General features: G+C 26.4%; 1 protein-coding gene and 1 long non-coding RNA gene across 6 annotated transcripts in view; one reads left to right on the plus strand and one right to left on the minus strand.

Annotated features, from left to right (window-relative positions):
- Nucleotides 1-13,946, plus strand: part of LOC126907880 (protein roadkill) — a 48,161-nt gene extending 34,215 nt beyond the window's left edge. For 2 of the 5 annotated variants that reach the window (XM_050689534.1, XM_050689532.1), the window contains 8 exons: nt 2,846-3,065; nt 9,092-9,213; nt 11,038-11,189; nt 11,503-11,630; nt 12,533-12,725; nt 12,784-12,962; nt 13,021-13,163; nt 13,362-13,946. In XM_050689534.1, coding sequence (XP_050545491.1) covers nt 2,985-3,065; nt 9,092-9,213; nt 11,038-11,189; nt 11,503-11,630; nt 12,533-12,725; nt 12,784-12,962; nt 13,021-13,163; nt 13,362-13,506 — 1,143 coding nt within the window. In that variant the 5' untranslated portion in view covers nt 2,846-2,984 and the 3' untranslated portion in view covers nt 13,507-13,946. The remainder of the gene's footprint in view (nt 1-2,845; nt 3,066-9,091; nt 9,214-11,037; nt 11,190-11,502; nt 11,631-12,532; nt 12,726-12,783; nt 12,963-13,020; nt 13,164-13,361) is intronic. The other 3 variants (XR_007704643.1, XM_050689533.1, XM_050689535.1) reach the window with 3 other exon arrangements.
- A 5,115-nt stretch (nt 13,947-19,061) lies between these two features.
- LOC126907896 (uncharacterized) overlaps nt 19,062-20,090 on the minus strand; it is a 5,808-nt gene continuing 4,779 nt past the window's right edge. Inside the window, exon 4 of the long non-coding RNA XR_007704649.1 lies at nt 19,062-19,801. This is a non-coding gene — a long non-coding RNA (uncharacterized LOC126907896). The remainder of the gene's footprint in view (nt 19,802-20,090) is intronic.

Below are 20,090 nucleotides of genomic sequence, written 5' to 3' on the forward strand. Positions count from 1 at the left end.
AATCAATACAATTAAATGTTATTCATAAATATACAAGTAAATAAATATTCAAAGTTGACTAATTTATATATATATATATTTACAAATACAAACACGAATGAGATTTATACTTCCGTAAATAGATATACGTACTTAAAAATAATTTTGTACATCCACTTCAACGTTCACGGTATTCTGTTCTAGAAATATTTGCCAACAATAAAGAAACTTATAATATAGTTTTTTTCCACGTATATTTTACACATTGGATATTTTGACCCGAAATTTCTAAAAAGAAGTCGTTAACGCCATGGCAGACGATTTTTCGTGATCCGTCGCTTTCTATAGAAAGGCGTACCGCGGCTCACGTATAACAATAATTATTAGACAACTACAACGATGCGCGCCCCCCTTGATTTCACCTAAAACTCAGGAACGCAGTCAGTACTTCTTCCTGAATTTCTCTATAACGTTTCTTTAGTTTTTACATAATCTGTTTTCTGATTTTGTTTATGCATTCCTGTTCGTGATGCCGTCACAAGTTTTGTTTCTAGAAATTATCTTGTACATTAATTGATCAATTTAAATTATATAAAAAGGTGTAATATTATATACAAAAGCTATAATATCAGCGTGACTAATGGCATAGATCAAATTGAAGTTAATGTGATGTGTCTCAAACAACGGTTTAGAAAATTATTTGTAGACTACTGTCTCTCCACTTGAGTTCCAATTTTTAAAATTATTACCCAAAAGAACGGTAGAGTTAATTTTGATAATTCAACTTTTTTATACAACTATTTTTATCAAATAATTGTTCGATAACACATGCTGTTTATTTATTATATTATAATATAATAGACGTGTCTTGATATTTGACCGGTTAAAAAATAGAGTAATGAAAAATACTTATTTACTTCTAATTCTAAGAGTGTGCTATGGATACTATTTTGACACAACGTGTTTAAGAATTTGTTATTATTTTCGGTGACTGTCTACAGCTTTTCTATGACCGCTGGAGTTTAAGAATGTACGTTCTTGAACCCATTAGATATCCTCTGGTGCTCATTTCATCCTTGAGCGAGATAGCCGCTGTCCTGATGTCTTTGACCGGGCGCGTGGCTTCGGCGGCGGACAAAGACCGACCGGTTCATCTGGATGTCATCCTCCTACTTTTCCTCACGCGTGTTTGTTCGTTATGAGAGGTTAACGACTCCTGGACCAAGACCAATATTACTATTTTTTATCCTACAGGTCTGCCTCCGAAATAATATATTTGCGCCGCAGTTCAAGTAGGAGAAATATTAAATGCTGGCACGCGGACAATAAGAAAAAATAATTGTAAAAGAAAGGAGCAGAATAAACTATAGAAAGAACACTGAGTGTTAAATGCATTTTTCTATTTACAGATTGTAACAATTGATATATGTAAAGAGCTCTATTTAAAGTCGTAGAAAATTCATTTAACAATTTTTCTTGTTTTAATTCAGCTCTTTAATATGAAGTGTTGTTGAATATTTACCAATAGATTTAATTTTGATTAAACAAAATCATTGAAACTTTAATATCATATAGCAGATTTCGAAATTATTGAGTTTTCACAACGCCCAAACGGACGACAAATTAACATTTTTCACGATCCATTTATTTATTATATAACTTTTTGTTTATTGCACCAACTAAGTCTAATATAACATAGTTCTTATAGATTTCTTATTTTTTTAGTTTGCTCGATATACAAGAAATACTTCAGTATATATATATATATATATAAATTAATATTAGGAAAATGTTAATATATATATTTACATCAATTAACTTTTTATCTGACGTATGAAGTATGCCACCTTGTCGTTTACCATTTTTCGTTAAAAATGTATTAGCTAATTTTTTTTTATTGACGAAATCGTTTTTATATGTCTGTTAATTTTCACAGAAAAGTTTATTTGTATTTATTTTTTATAATAAAATATTTATTTTCGAAATCTAATCTAAACAGACGCGCTATTTAGCTTTTAATGAATTTTTATCGAAATGAATTTGAATAATCTTACAAAACACAATCGCATTTTTTATTTTTTATTATTTTATAATTAAATGCATAATAGACAACTTGAATTAACGTCACAAACGTTATAAATTACAATTACATTTTAAAGAAAGTATGGTTGTACATTTGCACATTTATTCGTTATTTTATGAAAATTAAGTTAATTTGACGTTAACTTGACTAGATAACTTATAAGTAATTTCGGTTTTATTTTTAATAAATTTAATTAAATTAATTCATTTTGATTAATAGACTATTTAGTATAGTAATGAAATAAAATAAAATTTTCCTGAGATACATAAAGTAATGAAAAGAATACATGAATCGGACTCCGCGTAAAGTTATTAGACTGTTTGCTAACAGCAATAAAAATATTAAACATGTATATAAAAATTAACTTTTTGTATAAATAGCAAAAATGTCTATTAGATAACTTAACTTAGTTAAAAAAGTTATTATTACTATTTGAAGTAACTAGTAACTTAACTGAGTTTACTATTAAAACTTAGTCACTTATAAACTATAACACAACTTTATTTTTTCTAAATCTAACAGAACACTCCAAGTTAGGAAAAATTACTAAATTTTCCATTTTACATTTGAAATAAAAGAAGATTAATAGTTAATCTTTTTTTTTTTTTACCGAATTTGACTATTTGATACGTCGAAATCTAGTCAAATGACCACGAAAGATTTTTGATTGATCAAAAACCTAACAATGCATATAATTAATTGTACGCTCTTAAGTTTGTTGATAATCAGCCAATTGTACCTTATAGTACATAAATAATATTGACTCGTTTGTTATTTTTTTAGGCTGCCCGTGGTGAGTGAGTGCTCGCCGCAGCAGACAGCCAGAGTGTCGGTAGCGGCGGGATCTTCTGGATCAGTGAGTGCGGCCGCATCGGCTGCCGCTGCGGCCGCCGTCGTGGCCGGCGCTCCAAGCAGCAGCACCATGTCCGTCTCTCGGGTGCCCAGCCCGCCTCCATCATCAGAGGCGAATACACCTGTGGCGGAAAATTGGTGTTATACACAGGTGAGTTGTAAAATTATAACCAACAAATGATGTCCTTCTTTTTTTTGCTTAACAATGAATACTTAGGACTCGGCGTGACATTACATAGGTCTCAAAAAAAGTGGAACTTCAACCCACGCAGACTCAAATTTCTAGTTACGCCTATCATTATAACTGTACTATTAACAATTAATTAACATTCAATTTTAAAATACTTCACTTTNTTTTGCTTAACAATGCATACTTAGGACTCGGTGTGACATTACATAGGTCTCAAAAAAGGTGGAACTTCAACCCACGTAGACTCAAATTTCTAGTTACGCCTATCATTATAACTGTACTATTAACAATTAATTAACATTCAATTTTAAAATACTTCACTTTCGATTTATTTGAATAATCATTTCATGCAAAGCTAAATAATTAAGAGGTCATTGTTACTTGCCGTATAATATGTATTACGGTACGCGACAGAAGAGGACACGACTTGAAAGTACAGTACTGAAATACGGTTTATGTTTCCGTTCAATTAATGTAAAAATATTCACACACAACACAACTGATTATAATTATCACACTGTTCTATTCATGTTGCTATTTTTTCTGACCACGCACTACATAATATGAAGAGCGCTTGTATATTATTTGCGCGTGTCGTTGTCCTCTATTGCCCACCTATTATTCGCATCGCAAATTATAGTGAATTTAAAGAAAAGACTTTGCCGTTACACAAACGCTTTCCGCCCGCCGTCTAAAACGCATGCACCGTGACTACAGCGGGTTTGATGACGAACTCTGGGTTAACGTCCTTAACTCCTTACCCTCTGATAACAGTTAAAGTATGTATGCAAGGCCTTAACAGCTTATCACATTAGTTCAATGGCCCATCATTTCAATCTCCGTAAACGCTGTCTTCTGTAAGTGGTTGTTGTCAAGATTATTATCATTAATAATTATGTTATAATATAATAATGTATCAATAAACATAAAAAAAAAAAATTATGAAACTGCTTTAAATATAGCAATTTCAAAATTAAAAAATATTTTTTTTTAATTTTTTCTTATTAGTGATAAATAATAAAAATATATATAGAAAACAATATTTATTTGAAAACATTTTCAACAAAATAATAATTGTATTAAAAGTTATAAGTGTGTCAGTTAGATCTGAAATATTCCGTCTACCAGGTGATCACAACCCATACAATTACTTTCAGAATGAAAATAATTTTAACATTTTTTTAGGTTACTTTTAGTTACATATTGTTCTTAAATTATTAGCTATGTAACACTTTTTAAGTTCATTTCTTATGTTTCCTAAAATGTCACAATGTTTTTTTTTATATTATTATTATTGCATTAAAGAATTTAATAAAATGTTTAAGTTTTTTTATTTTATATTAAATGGAGTTTTTTTTAACATAACTACGTCCGTTTATTAAATATATTATCTATTTATATAATTATTATGTAAACAAATAAATGTATGTAGTAGAAATTATATATTTATCATATAACATTTTATAGTTTCGAATTTTTTAGTTTATTTATGACGCCAAAAATAATTTTTTTAACAAAACAACAATTTCAAACAAAGTGTAATATAATGTTAAATTTTACTAAAACTTTGACAAATCTGTAGATAGCATGATTTTGAAAGAATTGTATGTTTATTTTTAAGTTTTTATTTGCAACTCTGTGTCTTATAATCCCCTCGGTAATACCACTAAATAGTACTGTAACTGACAGTAACCGCTGCGTATCTATGAATAGTAACGATGTAAAAAAGCTAGAAGTTACCTGTATTTGAAATCCCTCGTATATTATACATGTAATTAAAAAAAATCGAAACTTTAAAATGTCACAAATGATAAACCGTTTAAGTTTAATGAAAAATTCCAACGCTATAAAATAAAAATAATAAATTTTAATTAAATAAAAAATTGAAACTACATATTTCTATTTGAAAAAATAAAATTGAACTTTTACATGACATAATAAGGGATGTACTTAAAAATAAAAAGTATTATATAACCTATGTAATACTTTGTATTATTAATTATGTAATTTAGATAATAACACAACTTGACACAAAATTTGAGATTTTAAATGATTATAAAAAAAAAATTTCCTATAGGTTTTTCGACGTTTATTTCGAATATGTTTATAGTTTTCCTCTACCATCAATATTTTAGCCACAATTTGAATATGGGTACAATTAGTTTTTTTCACATTAAATGTAAATTAAAAAAAAATTGAGTTTTAAAAAGGTCATCACATTATTATTACTATCACATTATTATTTTGAATCAAATTCCACACATTCATCATAGTTTAGATCTGTCAGTCTCCTGATATCTTTTTTCACTTTTTGCTGTATCATTGCACATTATTGCTCAATTTCAAAAGTCCATATCAAAGGTGAAACTTCATGAGATGAAAATTCAAAATTTGCACGTCACGATTCTATAAACGTAATTTAGGGGCGTTGAAATTTTTTTTTAATTTACGTTTAATGTGAAAAACAGTAATCTTACACACAAAGAAATTTGTGGCTAAAATATTGATCTTAGAACAAACTAAAAGCATATTCGGAATCTGCATCAAAAATACTATCGGATAAAAAATTCATAAACATTTTATGAAAAATTTTGTCAAGCTATATAATTTAAAATGATATGAAATAAAATTAAATATGAACAATTTTTTTTTTTTACGAGTAATTCAGTGAATTATGATAAACGGATTATTCTTATTATTTTTATCACTCTATTCAACTACAAATCAAACCGTGGTAAATAATAGTACAGAATGGCGCACGTCAAAATTGTATTGTTCAAAAGATGAGATCTTGCTAATAAATTATACTATAGAAACATTTTAAAACTCATATCCATTAAAATTGTCTCAAAATGTATTTTTAATATTCAAATAAAATATTAACAGCAGAAATTCGCATACATTTTAAACTTACATTCAATTTTCTTAATCAAAAAAATATTTCTTATTCAAAATTTTAGTTAAATTATTAAATTTTATTTAAAAAAATCGAATATAACTCAGGTCTTTATAATTCTATAAAATAAAGTGAATTTAAAAAAACAAGTGAATTAAACGTTCGTTAGTCTGTTATAACCCTAAATATTGAGAAACAAACCTATAAAATCTAATCTTTTATTGTTTTTGTGATATATATATAGGTATATATAATATATTATTACAGATGTCAATTTTACTTAATTTTTAAAAATAGCTTTTGCCCATCTTAATTTTATTCTTTCCTACTGTGTACCGACGAGATACAGCAACGAGAGCGAAGCTGTTTTTGCGCTTTGCAGGCTTCTACACCCCCTCACGACGTAACAATCGATAACCGCGCCCCGCGTTAACCTAGTTAACTATATCGATAACCGAAAGGCCAAAAGTTCGAGTTCAAAAGTTTACCCACTTTCTATTAGGTCACCTCAATGGTATCAAGATTCACGACACTACGATCATCTAAACCTCGAGTTTGCATTTTATAGTTTAGCGGAAAAATATATTTGATTTTGTTTTTTTTTCGTGAAAATATCTACTGTTAATCATTTCTAGTAATATTACATTTTACGAACCCCTGACTTGTCTACGGCTATTGACCTTTCTCTGCGTTACTTGTAAGTAATAATTAAAGATGCGATGCCGTACCGATATTCTTATTATTTATAATCCAAAAATCTGTTCCAATTCAAGAAGACTACTTTTTCTTGGATTGCAACAGAGTTGGTCTTTTTTAGAAAAGACAACCATGATTTTATGATTTCCATGGGTTCTGTTGTAAGTCAGAGATATGTGTCGCTTTGCATTGTGTTAGTGATTTAAAAGTTATTTCGCTTTCTTCTTTATGAATTTCGTTACAAGAAAGCATCTAAATCCAATACATATACACTATAATAATATATTTTTCCGGCACCTCTTCTTACGGACGCCTATAATTGTGTCGCAGCGCTCGGTAAAGTCAACTGTAGTGGTTTGTGATAAGTACGTTGGACTCAAGTTATTGCATAGATAATGGACCAAACAAAAAAACGCTAGGGATGGGGGTCGTTGACCGGAGTTCTTCTCCCAGCTACGCGCAAGCGCACTACATATAACATTCGTCTTGCATGTGGAGCTGTACGATGTATGCTCAGCGGAGGATGACCCCGACTGTCGCCGACCAGTACTGCTGTTTGTGCGGTTCTTTCAAGGTCGCTGATCCGTGTTGAATTTTGGAACTCTGTATGATACAATTATTATATCCCTCCAAATCAGAGAGACTATTTAAGAGATTTTTTTCTGAAAATGGGCACACTGTAGTGTGTTATTTTATTGTACATCTCTTTCCTAATCGCCCAAAATTTATTTTTATTTATATTCATCGAAGTAACGATAGTCTAGTATTAATGTAAAGAATTTTAAATATTCTCATAATTTGTACTATACATGGCTGTTACAAGTTTGGAATACCTTGAAAAGTTAGGAGATTTTAATATGGTCGGAGAAATTATTAGTCATAGTGGTATAACGTAAAATAATATAGTGTTTACTTCCGTCCTTCAATATGGACTAACATTTAATACTATAGAAAAATCGTAAAAAGATTCAAAATGTAACAAACTTCAAAATGCTGTTGAAACGTAACGACTAAATTAAAATAAGAGTATCAAATTTTTACTTTAAAACGTATCTATAAAATGTCTATCTTCAAATCTTAAAAAAATTATTTTTTTTGTAATTACAAAAAATAATATGAAACACATTTTAAATATAGTCCTATATTGTAAGAATTAATTAAAAATATATATATATATATAGATATATAATGTTACGTAGATCATATATGTTATGATATGAGTTTTCAGTTAGATCTGTTCCACTCTGTATATTTATATATATATATATATATATATATATTTCAATGGTAAATAAATATTTACCAATTTACTTTTAATGGCCAGTGCCGTTTGAGTAACTGTTTTAGGACCAGTACGATTCATTGTGCCACAAGAAATTTTTATTCAGTGAGGGCGAATGCAGCTTATACTGGTTTACACGAGTTCAATGATCACTATATATATTAAATTTTTGTAACTCATGACCCATCAATATTTTTTATTAATGCCAAATAATATATATATGACTTAACGTAATTAAGAAGGCGTAATTATTAAAAAAAAAAAAAACATAATGATGATTGTATTAAAATTTTGTAAACGTTGTCACTTAAGTCAAAATACTCTATACTAAAAGGGGTAGATTAAGAGGCGTTTTTAAAGTTGAACTCCGTCTATTTTCAAATTTCCAGTTGGCAAACAGCAATAAAAATAGGATTGGAGTTGATGAAATCAGACACCCTCATATAAATAATGTATCCCTTCGCTACTTAAGTCTAGTATGGAATTTTTTTTTAATTGATTGGAAAATCATAAAAAATTCTGGGAATTCAAAATTTTTTTATTTTTGCTACCATATTATATTTTTTAACTAATCGTAATAACATTACTACTATGTTTATTAATAAAATATATTCCTCGTTACAACGATCTTTTGGTTCTGAACTTAAATCTACTAATGAAATTATGACTAGTTTTTAATCGTCTACAATTATAATCAAGTGAACTTTCTTACATCGTGATTTTTTATTGTTATTAAGGTATTTTTTGATTAGTAGTTAATATGCTTTGCTTAAACAGTAATAGCGACTATATTTGTATATATTTACACTTATAAATGTACTTACAAATATGAACTTCAAAATCTTGCACATTGATGTTTCCTCATATTTATATTAAATATATTTATTAGGAATAATGTGTTAATTTTGATATTTTAACTACAAAAATTTAAAAAAAAATTATGTTATTGAAATATAGAAGTCTATTGTAGGCTTAAACTAAGGATATTGCATACATCACCTAAGTCTCCTTAAATCAAAGAAGAATTATTTTTAAAATATTAGTTTAAATTATATTACTGAAATACATACTGTCTTTATTATAATTGTTATATAAATTTTATTTATTTTATAGGTAAAAGTTGTTAAGTTCAGTTACATGTGGACAATAAATAATTTTAGTTTTTGTCGAGAAGAAATGGGAGAAGTATTAAAATCATCTACCTTCTCCGCAGGAGTCAATGACAAATTAAAATGGTACGACTTTTGCGAATAATTATTTAAATTCTAAACTAATATTAGTGAAGATTTAAAATTATTTACTAAAATTAGAATTCGGATATTTTAGTCTTTTAGTCTATTAATTAATTTTTATTCTTATCAACTATATGGAGGTATATAAATGGTAGTGCTATCCATTAGTTATTTTTTACTTGCAATAGTATAGATTATACCGACATAATCGAAACATCAATTTCAATTATGGTATCAACCAGATGCATATTATAAAATATGATGGGATACAAAAAAATATTTTCACTTATAAGGTACCATAAATTGAGATAACTATTATTTGCTCATAACTTTTTTGTTGAAATTGTTGCATAAAAATGAAAAAAGAAGCAAAAAAACCCACACACATATTTGAAAAATGTATTGAGAAATTATTTTATTAAATAAAATAAATTTAAAAAAGCTATTTTGAAAAAAAAATCAATCATTTTAGTTTTAATTCGAAACTGAGAAATTATTAGTTTTATCATGTAGTTCTTCTTTTATTTTGTCTATCCATAAATATTTTCAACTCTCACTGGGTACATTTTGATGATATAAGTTAAGAGAATTCGAATTTTATCTATTTGAAGATATCACTTTCAAAAATTGTAAATTAAAAAAAATATCTTAAAATTCTGCATTTGTCACAAACGCCAAAATTACAATTTACAGTAAATGTTTTAAAAACAGCTGAATCTTTATTAAATTTTAATAGAAAATACTTAAGTTAATAGTTTACTTTTGATATGCTACTTATAAATATCTAACGAAAAACCTAAATACAGTAAAGGTATTAAAGAGACAACATACAATAAAAAAAAATTTTAAACTCAATTTTGAAAATGTTATGGAACATTTGCATTCATGAAGTTTACATCAAATTAAAGCTTTTAATTTAAAAGCTAAATTAAAACTTTATGATAAAAAAAAAACGTCCTAACGTTTTGTCAAGCCTTTAATATTTTAAGACATTTTAAAATTACAAGTATACAAATTTTTTTTTAAATTTATAAAGTACACATTGAAGCATTTTTTATGATAGTGATGTTAATTACAGTTAGATAACATCTATACCTGTTTCTACTATGTCGCATTCCACTACCATGCTGAGTTAAAAAAATTCAGCATTGTGGATAAGATCAAATTAAAAATTTGACTTATTTAAATACTTTTTTAGTGATTAAATTAAAAAAATATCACCGTATTTTGCTATTAATTAAACACCTCAAAAAATATTAAATTCAACGTATCAATTAGCAATATGTGAAAACTTTTCTATTATAAGTCTACTGGGTGTTGAATTTTCCTCAATATAATATAATATTATCAAATATTACCACGGATAATAAAAAATTAAAAAACTTATCAACTGATTGATTATATTCACAATCAATTGTTACATTTCTTAAAAAAAATATCAATCAAAGGGGAGCGGTAGTGCCCTTGTGGCTTTTTACCACAAGTGTGTATATAGTTGATATATTGTTTCGTTAATGCTTTATTTTAATATATACATTCATTTTTTTTTAAAAGACTATCAGTATATTCAGTTAATCAAATAAAATTGATTATTTTAATACTATCATCTATTGAATAAAACAAATAACTTTCGCATATAGTTAATTTGGAAGCAATATTTAAATCACATTTGTATTACTATCGTTTTAATGATTGAACTTAAAAACTCAGATTCTAGTTATATAAAATAATTTATAACAAATATAGAATATTATTTTTATAATATTAATATTATATATTTTTTAAATTAAATATATTACAATTAATATTATGTTTATTATTTTTTAGGTGTTTACGAGTTAATCCTAAAGGTTTAGACGAAGAAAGTAAAGATTACTTGTCTTTGTACTTACTATTAGTCTCATGTAATAAGACTGAGGTCAGAGCAAAATTTAAATTTTCTATATTGAACGCTAAACGTGAAGAAACTAAGGCTATGGGTAAGTTATTGCTTTTATATAAATTTAGTGTCAGAATTTATATGATTATTTTGTTGGTATATTTAGTATATTACACCGATTTTTTTACAAAATATCGTATATTTTTTGACTAAATTTTTAGAGATAAATCATAAAAAAATGATTTCATCATTCTATCTCTTTAATGAAATATTTAGATCTTCAATATATCATAAACTAGGAATAAATTACTATTTATATATCTTTTTTTTTTATTATTCACAACTTTTTTATTGATTAAATGTTTTTGAATGAAAAAATTGTTTAACAGTGAATGTTAATTTATTGTTTATAGAAAGCCAAAGAGCTTACAGATTTGTACAAGGAAAAGATTGGGGATTTAAAAAGTTTATCAGACGTGATTTTCTGCTAGACGAAGCTAATGGCCTTTTACCAGATGATAAACTTACTATATTTTGCGAGGTAATTTATCGATATGAAAAATTAACTTAAGTCTGTTTTAAAAATAAATAATTGTTTTACTTTTTTGACTTTTAAAAATTGAGATAATGAAGTGATTAAAATGAAAAAATTTAAACTTTAGTAAACTTCAAAAGTATATGGTGAATAAAAATCAAATTCAATTTATTAGTAATGATTAAATTGGCTGTAATAAGAGATATTAATCATAAAATTTCAAAACGGTAAAACAATTTAAATTGTTAATAATAACAAAAAGAAAACTGACAGGCATAATAACCAAATTTCCATAAATGAATCTTAACAGAGAGTTGTGTTATAATATTTTTTTAAATCATTTTATTGCATATATTGATAGAAATCATTGTCATTAATAAATATTTCATGCATTAAAGTACATTAAGTACTTCAAAAATTGATTACAATATTGTGCTACATCCAAAAATCTCCTTGATAGATCTTAAATTGTCATACATAAATGTGTATGTATGTATATACATATATATATTTTTATCAATTATGTAGGTTTTTTTAATTTTTTGAAGTTCTATCTAATTATACCCCATTTTATCTGAATTGTATAAATTACATCAACTTAGATAACTATTAAATTAAATTTTATTACAATAATCTCAATTATTTGAATATTTTATGAAAAATTTAATTAACTGCCAGCTAATAATTTTTTTTATAAAAAAAAAAAAAATTAGTGTAAAATTAGGCTTCTAAAATAAAATAAATATATTAAATTTAAAAATATTTCTATTATACATTTTAAATGATAAACTATAAAATTTTTTATTTAATAATTATAATTACTTCCTATGGTATTTTAATAAAACACAAATTTCTTAAATATTACTTAATATTTTACTAAATAAGTGTCATGAGTAATGACTTGATAGATGACACGTTTGCAGGTTAGTGTTGTAGCAGATAGTGTCAATATTTCGGGCCAATCTAATGCAGTTCAATTTAAGGTACCTGAATGTCGTTTACCTGATGATCTTGGTAATTTATTTGAAGTACAAAAATTTAGTGATGTGACATTATCAGTTAGTGGACGTGAGTTTCAAGCTCATAAAGCTATTCTTGCAGGTAAATTACATTGTCATTAGACTTCTATAAAATACTTAGTAATCTATTCTTATTTTAGCAAGAAGTCCTGTGTTTGCTGCTATGTTTGAACACGAAATGGAAGAAAGAAAACAAAACCGAGTAGCAATCACTGATGTTGACCATGAAGTTCTAAGGGAAATGCTTCGGTTTATATATACAGGCCGAGCTGCCAATTTAGAAAGAATGGCTGACGATCTTCTAGCAGCTGCAGATAAAGTAAAAAAACTTATAAATTTTAATTTTGAATAACTTAACAAAATCTGTTTATTTTTAGTATGCTTTGGAAAGGCTAAAAGTAATGTGTGAAGAAGCTTTATGCAACAACTTGTCTGTAGATAATGCTGCTGATATATTAATTCTTGCTGACCTTCATAGTGCTGATCAACTTAAAGTTCAAACAATTGAGTTTATTAATACGTAAGTAAAATTACGGGTAGTATAAATGAAATATATATTGTTAGCATATGTTCAGTACTCATGAGAACAACATTGTTTGTTTTAAGTATTTATACTCAGTTTTTTTAGTTAATTACATTTTTAATTTTAAACAATATTAGTCACAAGTGATCTTATTACGAAAAGTATATTAACTGAAACTAAATTTGTAATTTCTAGTCATGCGACTGATGTAATGGAAACTACAGGTTGGAAAACTATGATACAGTCACATCCACATCTAATAGCTGAAGCTTTTCGTGCACTAGCTACACAACAAATACCACCTATAGGACCTCCAAGGAAACGTGTTAAACAGAGCTGAAATGGACTTTCCATAGCGGCGATGCAGACTTACGATCTCACCAGCCCACCACCCCCACCCATTAACTCTTCCAGGGCACAAATTTTGTAAATTAAAATTTTTTTATTTTCTGAATTGTTGTATAAGTATTTTAATGTATATTTCTGTGTATAGTATATTATTTATAAAAAAAGGAAAATTCTCCTAAAATGAAAATAGCCTGTTTTTTGGTTATGTGTTTGGAAATGTTTGATGTTTCATGAAGATTCGAAGTAAAGAAAATTGTAAATGGCTATGGCTGTTCTAAACAGCAAATGTGATATGAGTGATATTTGCAGTTTAACCTTGTTTATATAAATGAATATATTAGTTATAAAGTTAGTTATATTACTATTATTATAGAATATTATTACAATAGGAACTGAATTGAATACATATGTGAAATATACAGTCATAAGGTATTTTATTGTAAATTATTTAACTTAATTATCAAAAAATATTATTTTTTCTAAATCATAAAAAATTTACAAATATTTTTCAGATTGATAAAACCCTTCTAAAATTGTTTAAATCTTTTAAATAATTTGATAAAATAAGAAACCGTTATTTATGATAACAATAGATATTGTATAGTTGACAAATAGTATTTTTTCTTAAAAATGACCTAAGTTACTGAAAACTAAACTTAGTTTCTACTGTAATTAGTTGTTAATTTTTAATACTATTGTTTGTATGTTCCGTATAATAACATAAATTTAATGTAAATACTGAAAATACAATTTTAAAATCATTATTTGAAACAAGGAGGCAAACAATTTTTTTCTTATTTGATCCCTTTTGGTTGATCAAAGATTTTAGAGTTGTGTTGAGATATATCAACTAAAAATTCTATAAACACAATTAAAAAATAGTGTTAATTGTCAATAGCCTAATTAGGGTTTATTCTGAAAAAAATAGATAAGTAAAATAAATTGTGTTTTTATCCATTATCATGGTAAGATGTGATTTGTTTGTGGGCGTACGAGTTAGTCGGCTTGTACTATGTCGAACTGGTTCATAGTAGGCATTTGTGTGTACACTGACCCTACTCCTTTCTTCACACGATATTTGCATGCTCATCAAATATATATTCATCTAATAAAAGATATTAATTAAAATTTTTGTTTGTAACTTGCAGTGCTGATTAATTAATGTAGTCTATCCCTACTTCTAAAAGTTAGCCGACACATCGCCACCTGATCGGCTGGTCAATTAGTAGGAAATCGGCTATCGTCGGAGTTGGTAAATTAATCTTACTCGTTGCGATATTTTTTTTAGTTGTATGTACTGCAATCTATTTTGTTATTTGATATACTATTTAAATATTATATCAAACAATGTCACAATGTATAATATTATGAAAAAGTTATTTTTTAGTTATCGATGATAGCATAGGCTTACCAAATGTTATTCGATATAGTCTTGTGGGGCAAAATTTGACGCCTCGTACTATTTTTTTGGTAACGTTATCACCTATAACGGTAGTTAATATATACATCGACTTAGATATTTTTAAAGTGTTGCATAGATATACACGCTAATTTAAAACAAAAAACGGTAGCACAGTGGGGTCACGGCACAGTATGGACGTGGCATAGTTGGGACAAGTATAGATGATATCTTGCTGTTATTTTAATCACTGTCATAAGAAACGCTTCGATGCAAATTTGTAGATAGTGTTTCATTTTAAGAAATTGGTAGATTATTTCAAAAACAACAATAACTCTTATTCCCTTAATTCTATCCCGATTAGTTAATTGATTTATAATTAAAATATATGAATAAATAACAATTTTAGTAATTAAATTTAGTATGAAATTGATATTCAATAATTTAATATTGTAATTTTTACGGAGATATTATAAAAATAATAAAGTAATAGTATATTTCTTTACTTTTAACGCGTATAAAAATTTAAAGAATTTGATGCAATACTTTTCAATAAAAAATGTTTGTTTTTATAATAAAAAGTTATAAGTTTTATACACTGAACTACAAGGAACTTTCATCAAAAACAAAAATGTACTTTTCTAAATCGACTTTTCGCTATGTTTTCTAGTATGCAATTAAACTTTTTCTATCACTTCTAAGTTTTAATATGATTACTTATTATTAAAAAATAAGTATTTACATATAAAAAAAATAATTAAGAACAAAAAAAAATTGTTTCAAATTAATGCTAATTTTGATTATTAATATGTTAAAAATTAGGAAAATGGCATATTTAACCATATATAATTTTTTTTTTAACTATATATATTTTTTACTTTTTAGTATTTTATGACATCGCTGTCACATTCACCGAGTGTTTATAGTCAATTATGACGTACGACAATAGATATAATTTCTGTATTGGCAGTTAGTGTATTTATTAACTCACAGCTGTGCTTTATTACTATTGATAATAAAGGCTAAATACCTGCGAATATCGTCATAAAAAACCAATGATCTACCTGTATTTGTAATCCCTTTTGTATTATACATGTATATTAACTCAAAAAAATTTGAACCTTTAAATGTTTATATCTCATATTAAACAATGAAAATTTGTTTATATACAGTAGCGTATTTTGTTTGGGGGGGGGGGGGTCCAGACATGGAGGACACCCCCCGACTTAAAAAAAAATGCCTAATATATTGGTATTAACTTTATTTTTATAATATACTATATTTATTTTACTATAAAATAAATGGTATTTTAAATAAATAATAAAAATGAAGTTAATTGATAGGATTCGATGACACGTATTTATCTACATTTTATCAGAGATTTCTAGAAATTATTTGGATTTCATTGGATCTTTTAGATAACAAAAATACCCGTATCAAAAATATAATGGAAATATTCTGAACTTGTAGTTCATTTTTAAATTTATTTTATAGTTTATCAGTTTAGAGAATTATAAACAAATAAGTTTAGTTACCCCTATTCAATATACCGCATTCATAAAAAATACAGAAAAGAATTTTTTATAATTAAAATAGTATTTAAAAAAAAACCCAGCACAGTGGGGTTGCGGCATAGTGGGGACGTTGCATAGTTGGGTCCAGTATAGATTTAATCTGACAGTGATTAAAATCACTATCATAAGAAACGCTTCGATGCAAATCAGTAGATAGTGTTTAATTTTAAAAAATTGATGGATAATTGNCAAATCTGTAGATAGTGTTTAATCTTAAAAAATTGATGGATAATTACAAAAGCAACATCAACTTCTATTTCCTTAATTATACCCAGATTAGTAATTCTTTTAATTATATATTATATAATTTTTTAAATTAATTCTTTTCAAATTATTCTTGATTTTGATTTTTAATATGTTAAAAGTAATCATTTTGAACCTACTTTTTATCGTCCTTTAAAGTTAAAGTTTTAATAAAAAAAAAAAAATGAATTTATTACCATAACATGTAGCTCAACTTGCAAGTTTGAAATTGACATTATTAAATAGAAAAAAATGAAATTGTTAAGATTAATATGCCATCAGGGAATTTTATAATTACAGTTTACAGTACATTTATCAGGAAAGTTCGATTTTTTTTTTACATTTTTATTGTAATAGATCACTTAAATAAAAATCATAGTAATCGTTTCTAATTAACTTTTGGTGTTTAAAAAGATTCTACAATGGAAATATTCAGAACTTAATTAATCTTAATGATTCACTTTATCTAAAAAAACTAATGAAAAAAAAGTTGTTAAAAAGATCTACTCAATTGAGCGAATTATAAATTTTGATTATAATTGTAAAAATCTACCATTAAATTCAGGTGAAACTAAAAATAATGTTTTTTTTTAAATTTATGATTTATATAGCAAGCAACAAGTTACAAAAAAATTCGGAATACTATAAACTGGTAGCAGCTCACACAAATTGAGTTAAAACATTAATAAATTACAAAGTAAAATTATTTACTTTTGTAGTTGAATATTTTTATCATATCAAATTTAATTCGACAATAAATACTTTAAGAATAATAGAAATTAATGTTTTTAATTGATTTTAAGGAAAAAGCTGGTTAAGCTACTTTTTATTTGAATAAGGAATATTTTTTCGATTTTTAAGAGTAATAACTTAAACTAAATACGAATTGTAATCATTTGACGTATCGTTGAAATAGTAGGTCTAGTGAGGTTTGGCAAAATAAATCGTAACCACAAAAAGAACCACATAGTTAAATAATATTAACATGAATATAAATTTCTTCTCACGAGAGGAGACTATAGTGATAGGATCCTTTATATTTATTGAAGTTATTGAATCTAAATGAGATAAATATCAAATGATTTGAAAATTTTATTCTAACTCAAAAAAAATTCAAAGTTTAAGTTGCCACAGACGGATTTGAACCTCGTACTGTTAGCATGAAAGACACAAGTGTTACCGACTCGACAATTGTTAGTTGCTTTCGGCACATGATAAAATTGGCCATTTAAGCTAACTCAAATTTAAAAATTACTTTTTCGACTTTAAAAAAGCAAAAAAAATTAATAAGTTTAATTTCTTGTGTCTTATGAACTTTATTCTATGTCAATGAAATTATATAATATTCATGAAAGTCAGTTTATTCACCTAATAAGATATTTTTAAATAAAATGAAATACAAAACCCAGAATTTTAATAAAAAAATAGCATATTATTGAATACGGGAGCCTTTTGCGCATAGAAGATAGGTCGTCGGGACAAATTTTTTTTTTCATTTTATAGTACATAAAATAAGCTTTAATTTGACATATGTTTAAGGGACGCAGTATTTCCGGAACATTTTCAAAAGTTAAGTTGAAAAAGTTAGTTTTTGTAAAAAAGTTGCTATTTTAATCCCCCCTGTGAGCAGAATAAGTGTTAGATTTTCAAAAAAAAAAATGATATCAAATGAAAGGAAAAACCTAAGGTTTCAATATAAAAAGACCCAGCACAGTGGGGACGTTGCATAGTTGGGTCCAGTATAGATTTAATCTGACAGTGATTAAAATCACTATCATAAGAAACGCTTCGATGCAAATCTGTAGATAGTGTTTAATTTAAAAAAAAAATTTGTTAAAAAAGTAGGTCAAATGAGAGCTGAGAAAATAAATGATAGCTACAAAAAAAAAAAAAAACCACATAGAAAAATAATATTAATATGAATTTCTTCTCACGAGAGGAGACTACAGTAATGGAATCCTTGATATTTATTGAAGTTATTGAATCTAAATGAGATAAAAATCAAATGAGTTAAACATTTTTTTTTAACTCAAAAAGAATTTAAAAAAAATTCAGTGCCACAGTTGTGAAAGACCTAAGTGTTACCGTCTCAAAAACCGTACGTCTCATTCGTCACTTAATAAAAATGGAAATTTAGCTAGTTCTAATTTTAAAGTTATTTTTTCGACTTCTAAGAAACAAAAAAATTTATAATTGGCTGACTTTTTAACTTAATTATATCCATAACTGTATACTATAATATTTGTATATTCACATAACAAGAACATTAAATTACTTCAGTTATGATAAATTTATATTAAATTTTAATTTCTTTAATGAAATAATATTTCAAAGAAAAATAAGTTTAATATAAAATAAAAAAAAAAAACAACAATTAAACATATAAAAAGTAAAAAAATGTTTGGTAGTATACAAATAAAAATGTCAATTTATAGTGAATATTAAGAAAATTGATATAAAATACAAAAATAAAATTTCATTCATAAGAATATACTAAGAATAGCGGTCCAGCAATAATTTCATTTTTGTGTCTTAATCTTATTAAAGGCATAAAATTTGCATTTATTGGTGTTGTATCTCCTCGAGACATTTTTTCTGCCAGCTCAACAGTAAATGGCCCACAATCATATCCATTGGTTTGGCGAGATGTCTCGCTTATTTGTAATGTCCATGTAGAAGCTTTTCCTTTTTTGTCCATCTCCCATTCAATTAAGAAATTTTTTAATACCATTGTATAGGGACCCTCATACGACTTAAGACTATCATATGATGTGTCACAGTCTTTTCAGGTATATTAACCACTGTCAATATCCAATGACTCTCATATACATTCATGGGCACAAAAAGTAATTTTATTGTGTGAATATCTTTTTTTATCCATCTTCTTACAGCTGGATAACCTCCTCGAAGATACGCTACAATAAAATCAGTGATAATTGCATAAACTTCACCTTCTGACCGTTTTACTATCATTTTAATGTACTCATTAATTGTGTCTGAAGTATACCATGATGTGGGCGATTTAAATGAAGGTGCATTATATTATTTTTTGTTCTGATCTTGCATGACTTCTGCAAGTGTAACCATATTTAAACATTTTTCATAAAATTAATAAAAAACTTTTTTGATCAGTTTACTATTAGTTAGGTTTACTTAAGGTTTTGGAATATGAAATTAAACACATATAATTATTTTTGTTTAAAACGTCCATGGACCCCCTTAATGACACGCCTCTGCAGAAGTTATATTAATTTAACTCGTCTTATTATAATTAATTATGTTTAATAAATAATCTTTTAGCTTCGATGCGAAGCTGAGAAGGTATTGGTTTTACTAAGATGTGTTTTTTTTTTTTTTTTG

This window comes from Daktulosphaira vitifoliae, unplaced genomic scaffold (genome assembly GCF_025091365.1).
Source record: "Daktulosphaira vitifoliae isolate Bord-2020 unplaced genomic scaffold, ASM2509136v1 Scaffold_5, whole genome shotgun sequence".
Taxonomy (NCBI): domain Eukaryota; kingdom Metazoa; phylum Arthropoda; class Insecta; order Hemiptera; family Phylloxeridae; genus Daktulosphaira; species Daktulosphaira vitifoliae.